General features: G+C 43.4%; 1 protein-coding gene across 1 annotated transcript; it reads right to left on the reverse strand.

Annotated features, from left to right (window-relative positions):
• Positions 1 to 2,057: 2,057 nt before the first annotated feature.
• On the reverse strand, positions 2,058 to 4,760 carry evx1 (even-skipped homeobox 1; the record flags this gene model as incomplete). The annotated part of the gene is made up of 3 exons (XM_080441756.1): positions 2,058 to 2,591; positions 2,994 to 3,229; positions 4,370 to 4,760. The coding sequence occupies 3 exons, from the start codon at positions 4,758 to 4,760 to the stop codon at positions 2,058 to 2,060; spliced, it is 1,161 nt and encodes a 386-aa protein (XP_080297882.1).
• Positions 4,761 to 10,666: the final 5,906 nt, after the last annotated feature.

The raw sequence follows: 10,666 nt of genomic DNA on the forward strand, positions 1-10,666 counted from the left end.
GCTTAAATGCCTATAGGCTACTAGGCTACATAGGCCTATAGCTAGCTAGCTGATGTATTTGTTTAAATAACTGAAATAACATTGGATATCCATTCTCGGAAAATGTGAACATGCTTTTAAATGGGCTATTTTTGCTCTGTCTGTAGCATGCATGCATGCACCTTACCCAGCCAACCTATTATAGCCAGAGATCTCTAATTTGCGCATGGCGCGTGCCTCAGTCAAACGCGGCCAATTAAGATCTCGCTGATTGGTGGGGCTGCTTGAATCATTGATCTTTTCACATTCCAATATCTTCCGACAACCAATTCTGTCGTGTCTATGTGGGAGAGAAAATATGAGTGGCGTTAACGGGCCCGAGGATGGAGACCACTTAAGTGTCATGGTCAATCTAGTGTGTTGTTAAAAGATAGGGGAGCAAAAATGGCTGGGTGTTGTGATACTGAATTCACTGCATTCTGTGTGCTATAGCTGTTAACTGGGTGCTTGATGAAGTTGAAGGTGTATATAAAGGCAGGGGGAAATGACATGGAAGCAAAAAGATGCAGTTATTTTCAGTTTTATTATCGCTTTAGTTGTTTTGACATCAATGTCAATTCTCTGTCATATAAATGGGTTTATTTTAGGGACAAGTTTTGCTTTTTCATATCATAATCATAAAAGGGCTTTAAAATGAAAACACTCCATGGATGATTTGACAGTGTTATTTATTGCAAATAGACGTCGAGAACAATCCAGCAAAAAAAAACAATCAGCGCATAAATATCAGTCACTTGTGAATCCGCTCTCTCCACGAGATATGCCAATAGAGCAGTGCAAAGCGAAATAGAAACAAAACAAAAAATAAAATAATGAATAATATGACATGAACACTGGGAAACAGACTTTAATTTGACTTATCAAAATTAGATCTCATGTGAGGAGGACAAGTGAACTATAAGAGAAGTGCATGAGGTCAGGTCTGCATGGGGGTAAGAGGTGGAAGAGAGGGTACAACGTTCAACCCTGGCAAGCTCGCCCAAGCTTTGCGTGATTGTCCAGTGTCTGTCTGTCTGCCTGCCTGTCTGTCTACCTGCCTGCCTGCCTCTCTCTTTCTCTCTCTCTCTCTCTCTCTCTCTCTCTCTCTCTCTCTCTCTCTCTCTCTCTCTCTCTCTCTCAATCCCACTCTCTCCATCCTCTTCTGAGGCCCGTCGCCTCATCTTCTCTTCCCCGTCAAGCCGTGCAGGCTAATCCGTTCCCCTGGCGCCTTGTTACCGTTTGGCAGCAACGATCCCTTCCCGGCCAGGCGCGGAAAAAGGCCTGGGCATTATCATTAATTCAACACTCAAAATTCATCCGTACGTACATATACATCATTTACTAATTTTCACCGGCATCTGCACATTTTCGGCCCGAGGCCCGTCAGGGCCCGGTGGAGAGGGAGCTATAATGAGGCGCAGCAGTCTGTTAACAAATCCCCTTGTTAAAAAAGAGAGAGATGGAAGGCATCATTCTCGTACAATACATGTAGGTCAATTTGGACGCAAAGAAGAACTACAAATAATGATAAAACGTTAACGCCATCCATCACAGAGATTTAAACGTTTCTTCTGTGTCTTCTCACTCCGCCCATGCGCACTTCCTGCACCAAATTAATCTTCTATGAATCAAAATGTGGTTTCATCTCTGGTCGTCATATTTCAGCCTCGTACCGTCTCATTCTGCGATGGCATTGTTATGTTTAGTTTTTTCAGTGGACTGTATGTGAGATCCATTGTGCGTCAAAGCTGAAGATGTGGATAATGATCTTGCCCCAAGTTAATCATCTCCTTGGGTGCATATACAACGTGTGCCAAGATCTGACTTTCATATTGTTCCTTCTGACATACTAGCTCTTCACAGGAGCAATGTGTCTCTCATGCTGATGGAGTCCTGGAGTAATGTTTCTTTTTTTCTTCGTTTGCTTAAACGCTTATGGCAAAAAGCTTATGATATGCCACTCTTACTGTACGTATAGGCTACTGTATGTTCATCCCAGCCCAGTCTAATAGCCTATGTGACTTTCTCGTCTTTTCGTTTTATCTGGTCAGAGGCACCTCTTCCCTCTGGTCTAATGTCACCGGTGAGGCCTTGCTGAGCACCGACGGGGTGAATGTTAGAAAAGCCTCAGTCCTGCTGGTGGGGGAACAACCGAAGTCCGAGCCGGACGGCCTCGTCGAGATGCCATTCGACTGGCTGGAGTGACAGGCTAGACAGGAGCAGGGGCTTCCCCCGGGACCCAGGCCGTGGTGGGCCGGACTCGGGTACAGCGAGGGGTGTCTGAAGGCACAGAGGAGCTCCGGCCTCTGGTAGGGATGAGACAGCATCCTGAAGCTGTCCAGGGATCTCAGCGGGTTGCCGAAGGGAGAGGCGGTGGGCGCCGTGGCCGCCCCGACGCCCAGGTGGGAGTAGTAGGGATGCAGGGGCAGGTGGGTCGGGAAGGGGTAGGGCAGGTTCCCCGTGGCGGCAGCGTGGCTCATCATGTAGGTGTAGAAGGCGGGGTCGGCCGGATGAGGCCACGTCATGGCCAGACGCTGGCGCTTGTCCTTCATCCTGCGGTTCTGGAACCACACCTGTAACAGAGACAGAGACACACCAGGTCAAATATTAACCCACATAGCTCTTTAGAAACCGCACACAACAACAAAGGAGGAACTTCTGAGAGACATTTGTGAGATTTACAGCATCTGAAATGGAATACTGCGAGTTTGCCGAAATTGAGAAAATAGGCCTATAAACTGTTTTTCATTTGGTCGTGGAAAATCGAAAGAGAATTATGGAGAATATTTCCACAAGCTGTAGAGTTTTAAATATTTAGAGTTTTAGAATATTTATGAATGTAGAATAAGCTACGAATTTAGGACAAGGCCTCTGGCTGGAATTTGCCATCAAAATCATAGCTAGCGTCGTCGATGCTATATCACATAAATCCCCCCTGTTTATAGTTATCTAAATCAGAGATCCAGTGACCTTACTTTGATAGTGGTTTCGGGCAGGTTAAGAGAAGCGGCCAGTTCACATCTCCGTGGTCTGGAGACGTAATTCTCCCGGTAAAATTCCTTCTCCAGCCGCCCGATCTGCTCCCGTGTGAACGCCGTCCGGTACCGTCGCATCTGGTCCGCTGCGTAGGACAGAGAGCCCGGAGGACCCGGGCCCACAGCCTTGTCTGCACCATTGTCGCTTGGATGGCTTGGGGAATCACTTCTTAGACCTGGAATTATTTGACAAATTATTGAATTATTATAAGGAATACAGTATAGACATTAAAACGCATCAAGGACGTCCCAAGACAGCACAAAATGAAGCTATACACACATGTAATGGCTTTGTTGTATTAAGATAGTCACGTTTATGCATTTTATTTGTAACTATGTATTAAAAGGCTATATTGTTTTGCTTTTAAAAAATGGCCTTGGCACCTTCGATTAGGCCTACATGACTTTGATCAAATGGAGTAATTTAACGTTCAAGAGTTAAGTGTCAAATGATGATAATTATTAGTAGTAATATTGTGGTTTAGTATTATTATAATATATTTTGTATTATTATTATTGCATGAAAGATTGTAGATATTGTAATAAAAAAAAATATCGTGGGGGAAAAATTATATAAGTGACCAAACAATCTTTATTATATAATATTGCTGTCATTTGTAGTGGAATCCTTTGTATTTCAAGTTGCTTATGAAATTGACAATGTGATAGACTACAATGTTTATTTAGCTTAACATGAATTAGTCTGCGCATTAGGCTATTTCTTTTTAATGATAGATTTTGAAAAGAATGTTATTTTATTATCAATAGGCCTAGTCCTTGGTCTTTGCTCCTCGGATACTGCCAACTCAACCCACCAAAGAATTCCTCTGGCGGTTGCCCTTTTCCCTTCCTTTTTTCACTGTGGTTCTTATAAAAATCCTACATTCTTCCTTGAGGAGTAAATATAAATATAGGGTGATTTGTGTGAGGGGTCTCTAGGAAGTGGCGCCGAGGTGACTCGTTTTAGAGCTGGCTGGGTAATATGCTTGGTTAACGTGTGGGTGTCACCGCAGCATGGATCCAGCCACACTTGACATAACAGCTGTGCAGAGCGAATCCAAGTTGCATTTTTGCTTTGTTGCAGTGAGACTAAAATGCATTTAATCAGGCATTATATTCCGTATCGGATTCCGATGTTTTAAAATGAAATAAAATCCGACCCTCATCAAACCGGTGCAGACAGTCCTGTATTTATAAGTGTCTCAGTGCATATAGCCAGTTGCATTCAATCAAGCTTTATAAGCACAGTCGATATGACTTCATGCAACTGAGCAAATAAGAAAAGCATGTGAATTCAAGTGTTTTTTTTTGCCTACCTTTAGCTGTCGGGTAATCCATGCTTTCTGGGGTGCAGCTGACGTCGATTTCCTCGTAGAAATCAGACTCTGTATCTGAACTGCTGCCGTCTTTATGGGGGTGATGGTCAGTCCGGTGTCTCTCGGTGATGGGGGTGCTGGACACACCAACCGGCCTCATGTCGGGATACATGCCCCTTCGTGCACTTTCGTCCACCTCCTCCGTTGTTCTCCTGTCCCGGGAGTAGGGCGCAGCAGAGCCGGGACTCACACAGTTCCTCTGCACCGATGCTTTCCCCTGCACGGGTTCCCGCACGGGGCTTCCGATTGCCTCCGATAAATGAGAGCCGTGGTTCTTGCCATGAAGCTGACCTCCCTCCGCGAGCATCAGCATCTCCTTTCTGCTTTCCATCACCGGGCGGAACCGAGCGCGCGATGCGAGAGCCGAACGAGCACTTCTTCTAAATCCTCGACTATGGTGGGCAGAGCCGACTTTGGGGCAAGGCGACGATTGTGTGTGTGGGGGCTCGTGGTGTCGAAGGGAAAAGGGGAGAGGCGCGACAGAGGGGATGCAGTCCGTTATGTTCTGACCCTGAGTGGCGAGCGCTCCAGAGTGCGGCACGAGCTCTGGGAGGGATCACCGTTTGCCCTGTCTGTCTCTCTCTCTCTCTTTCTCTCTCTCTCTAGCTGTCATTCTTAATAGTGTAGTCGTCATGATGGTACCCCCCGATGACGACACGCATTGATTGGATGTGGATAAACAGAAGGAGCAATCACAGTGGCTATAGAGATGAAGGGGTGGTGGGTGGCTGATATATAGGAAAACAAGACACATGAGTACATAACACACACATGCATGGATGGAGCAGAGCATTATGTTGGCTCCACGACCACTGTCTGGTCTATAGAGGATGTCTTATGTGTGCACATATAACAATAGTGGGCTATAGTAGTTCATATTGTAACACGTGGTCTAATCTCTCCATGTTTTCATACGCTATACATTTTTCGTCGCATTGTGAAATACATAGGGCCTACATGTTCAGCAATAGTTTGTTATTTATTTATAGGGAAAGTCTGGTGTAGCATATATAAATAAATAAAAAACATAATTTGTTTATCTGATGATAGCTTAGATTTACATTGATCCAACACTTTGTATACCTTTTGCGGAGTGGAAATGTTGGTGATATAAAAGGCACTACAATGATTGTAGCCTATTGTATGTTCTCTTTTGAGTGGACATTGATTACATAAAGAGAAGAAAGCATGTGTAGGGCACATTGCATGCACCGTTGTTCATTTTAGCAGAGGCCCCGTCCTGCTCTGCTCCTCCCATCATTCTCTCTCTCCTAAAGTGGTGTCAAACAAAGCACTCTAAGGTCAAATCGTGTGGTCAGAGTTAAGATAACAGACCATTTGACATGAGTCTAGAAGAGCAACAAGGACCACAAGACAACAGGACTTTGACCACTTCCCTATATACTTCGTCATATGACGAATAGTGAAAGTAGCTGATCTAGCTGAACTCGGAACTCGTAACATTTTGACCATATTTGCTTATGACATGCTCAAAATAGGGACCGTAAAAAAATTGATTGACTTATTGACTGTATAATAAATCAGGGTTTGTTCTGCTGTTACATTAATTGGTGTTTAGTTTGGAATCGAAATATGACCCAAAAGCTAACGCGCGTGCGTGCGTTCAAACACGCACACGAATGATGACATTATTCCAATTGGCAGGCCACTGACGCCAGCCAGCGTCCTGACATTATGCACAGTGATAGACGGTTCTTTGCATGCTTTCAGGGTGGGGGCCGTTTTCGAAGATCTCTTTGATGTAGGATATGCTCTCGTGCAGTAAAAAGTCACTAACCAGCAATAAATGAAAAAGGCTTTTAACCCTGGGTTTGAACTTGATATTAGACTACTAACGTTACTCATTTTCAGTGCTTAGGGTGCACGCGCAGTTGTCTGTTGTTTTTTCCCATAACAGAAGCACAATGTGAATTTTAAGAACAAGTGTGTCACTTTGATCTGTGTAGGCCTAGCATTTGATGGTTTGGATGGATCACCGGCCATTGGGCCAATGTGGATTATGCGGTCATCATCAGTAGCTTTGTAGCTCATTCAATTTCATGCATGTATAAAACCCAGTGGTTCTCAACCTTTTCAGTCCCCCCCCCAAAATAATCATTTGAAGCACCCTGACAAGCACTTGGAATGTATAGCAGTTGAGGCATTCGATTTAGATGCCTCAACAGATAGATATTGTGAAAATAGTATAGCTTGTAGATTGGCTATTTTCACAATTTGTGCCTCTTTCTTATAGCATTTGACAATTTGGTCTGACCAGTTTTATAGTATAGTTTCTTGATTACTTTTGATGCCATAATCTGCCCCCCCCCCCCCCATATGCTCTTCAGCAGACCATTTCAGTTTGTAGTGCATGCATAGGCCTACTATCATCCATATAAACACATGCTTGCAGGTACAACATCATCATCATCATCATCATCATCATCACCATCAAGATGAAAATGTGTCTTATTTTATATGAACTCTTATGCCTGCAGGTTCTGCTCGCAGTGAGGATGCCAGGGAGGAGGGTGACGTCACGTGCTTGTAGAAAGCGGAGCATGACGCATGGGGACCGTCTCCGTCTGTCAGCTGCGGAGCCTCGATATTCTCACTGCTGTCCTTGTGCGCCCTCGCCTGTTGGAAAGAGGAAAGACGCCCCAGCCACCGCAGACCCCCTCCCCCAGACCCCCTCCCCCAGCTGAGCAAGCACAGAAGTGAGTGAAATTCCTTCGCGCTTTCTCCGGTGTGGGGAAAAGTTTACCCCTCCTCTCTCTCTCGGTCTCTCTGACTCTCCCTCTCTCTGTCTCTCTGTCTCTCTGTGTCTCTGTCTCTCTCTCTCTCTGTCTGTCTCTCTCTCTCTCTGTCTCTGTCTCTGTCTCTGTCTCTGTCTCTCTCTCTGTCTCTCTGTCCCTCTGTCCCTCTGTCCCCCCCTCTCTCTCTCTCTCTCTCTCTCTCTCTCTCTCTCTCTCCTAAAAACCCATGTCTTTGTCTCTTAGCATGTCCTTCTTTCTTCTTTGTCCATGTATCTATCAATCATATCTATCTCTATACTGTATATACTGCCAATTACTCTCATGGAGTTTATTTGATGGACATATAGGCTAGTAATAGATAGTATACCGTCATGGAATGTATTTGATGGACGTAATATAGTATCTATTTTCTTGCTTTCCTTCCCCTGGACTTTATATGATATATATATAATCTGAGTCATAAAATGTATTGTGTTGTCACCTTTTCTTGGAAGAAAACCAATGCATTCTTAATGGCAGTGTTTATTAAACAAAATCATATTGTAATTATGATCAAATGTGCTTGTGCAAACAATGGCTGTACGTTACAAGCTGTAACCGTATTGGCATTGACATCCGGCTTGATTCAACCAACAGTTGCATGAATCAGCCACATTCTTGTCAATCATTTCCATCTAATGACTTGTATGTTGTGCCTATAAAGTAAGTCATTCCAAATACACTGTATATGTTTAGTTTGTGTACAGAACACCCGACATTGTGTTCCCATTGTGGACCAGGGTCTGAGATAAGAGGCCATTGCAATGCATGAGGGTTATTATTGCTGGAGACTCAACGACCACAACCGAATGGAATTGTGGTTGGCCAGATGTAGAATCAGACTAACAGCCTAAATGCTGACAGAATTAAATGGCATCTGTCCGATTTGGTGACGTTGGTTTGTTCATTTGACTTCTTCTGGTATAGAGTTAAAACCTAATGCTAGAATATGCATATTTTGTTAGAGTATGCCTTACCTAGGTAATTTGTTACACTATAGGGTTAACAAATGCTGAGGATTTTGCTATATAGCCTATACAGTGGCCTATGTAGTCTAATATGATTTCTGATTTATTAAGCAAAATAAATAAGGATATTTTGATGTATCTTGTCAATGTGTGCTATACTTATACCGACTCTATGGAGATCTATGTGTATAGCCTACTTGTTGCATATAACGCACTCAACTCGTCAAATAAACACAAATAAGTCTGATAATTCAACAATAAGAAGCAACTATTTAATGGAAGCTTGGCTACTACTTCAACTCCATATAGCTTCAGCTTTTCAGAGAAACATGATATGACCGCAAAGTAAAACTGGTTTGTCAATGAGGAGGAGGATGCTATGCTATATAAAAAGGCCATGTTTTTGTATCAGTAACTACAGATGTGTTGACCAGGGTGTGGGCTATAATATAGCTAGTGGAACGACCAATTTTCACTTCAATTTGTTCCCCCCCCCATACTAATTCAAATAATCATATCAATATAAGTATGGGGATGTTAGTGGAAGGCCACCGAAGAGCGTCTGACAGATTGTGTTGATGGCAGCATGTTGACACTATGCAGGGTTATGCAATGGGTCGTGGCCAACACAGATAGTATCTTGTGATCTGTCGAGAGATAGCGCTTACAATGGCTTTTTGCGCAATCCAGAAATGACCTTGTTCGTTTACAGTAGTGTCACTTATATGGTGTGTATTTTAGATAGTGAAGGACACCGGATGGGATTGGAAAGCTTGCTTGGCTTTTCTTCTTTAAGGTGATGTTTGCTAATACAAGTGCATCACTAATGGTTGTTCATAAAATGCACTACACCCACCAGAAGGTTAAATGCTCGGTGTTGTTGTCACAAAGCTGTGCCCTGTTTGGCATAAGAAGTGCCGAAAAGTGGACTTCAATGTGTTTGTGGTGGGCTTCGCTCTGGTGTCTCTATGGCGGAGATCAAAGAAGGGAGCGCCCCCCACGGCAGACATTGCAGAATGCGCCCCCTCAGTTTTACTAGCGAGTCCAACTTGAACTTGACCATGGAGTCTGCGCAGTACGCATGTAATCCAATCCCCTGTCCTTGCAGTGGGCTATGAGAATATTTGGTTAGTGGGAGGAAAAAAGAAAACAAAAAGAAAACAATCAGGAGCTATAGAACCATGCCTTGGATTTATTCCAGCATGTGTTCTGACTTGGACTGATTTGGACACGATTATGCGCTGGAGGAAGAGAAATTAGCCTTCATGATATACTGCCCCTCCCGTCTCCTCAGCTTCAACTTGGCCTTGAAACGGGATGACGCTACCAGAACGTTAAGTCGTTGACCTTGGGACCACGGCATATGTCTTGAGAATGCCAGGTGACTATATAGATGGAAATCTGCCCCGTTTTATCGCCATTTGCAGCACCATTCTGCAATATCCCACAATCCCGGTATACTATAACACGAACGGCTTAGAAAGCTACTGAGATCAGGGCTATATTACCCTATTAAAGTGCACACATCATGGGGTATGGCTTACCACCAATCCAACAGTAGCAAAGCAACGCTAGATATATAGGTGAGCGCACAAGAAAGATCTAACGTCTCTACATTTTGTATTTTTTAGTTGTCTTTAGCTCCGCTTCTTCTTTATCTGGAAGTGAGGCTGATATTTACGATTTCGTCTCGTTGCCATGCTTTTTCGAGATGGACTGTGCTCTTTCGCTTATTCTGCATTCCGTTATTCTTTAACTTAATCCGATAATTGTCTCTCTCTCTTAGTGCACATGCCACTTGGCATTCTGTCTGTTCAACTATGTCCCAATAGGGCAGAGTTTGACTGTCGTATCTTGTGATCCACTCATCCACCATACTATTTAGACCGCTGTTGGACCATATCAAGGCCAATTCACTGTCCAGAAGTAAATATTGACATTTCTACCCGCCATACTAAAGCTACTTCACGGCTTTTGCATTACTACACACCAAATTGTTGGCTTAAGTGGTGTCTTATGTAGGTGGACTCGCCCACGCATGTCCAATAGATGTTTAGCCTAGATGTGATGGGTGGACACGATAGTGGACATAGGGCAAATGTGTTGAACTTTTTTCTCAACGCTAGGTGTGTGTTTACAGTATCCTATGCCTGTCAATAGCATTGTGATTTTCACATTCACTTTCCTCCAACGTTGTTTAATAAGAGAAAATACAACGTTTCAGTCTGCGTAATTTGGCGAGCGAGGCCCAAATGCATTATATTTTCAAGCACAAAATCAGGCTACCCTTTCTTAAATTGTAATGGTCTACGCTATTGTATTATACTGACAATATACGATCATCAGAATACACTGTGGTTATTCAAGAAGAAAGGTGTTTTATCATTTTTTTGTATTTATTTTTACATAATTATTATTTTGGCATGAGCATGAAAAAGGCAAAATAAAGAACGATTTAGTCATTAACTAAACAT

The sequence above is a fragment of the Gymnoscopelus braueri genome (assembly GCF_963280865.1).
Source record: "Gymnoscopelus braueri genome assembly, chromosome: 11".
NCBI classification, from domain to species: Eukaryota; Metazoa; Chordata; class Actinopteri; order Myctophiformes; family Myctophidae; genus Gymnoscopelus; species Gymnoscopelus braueri.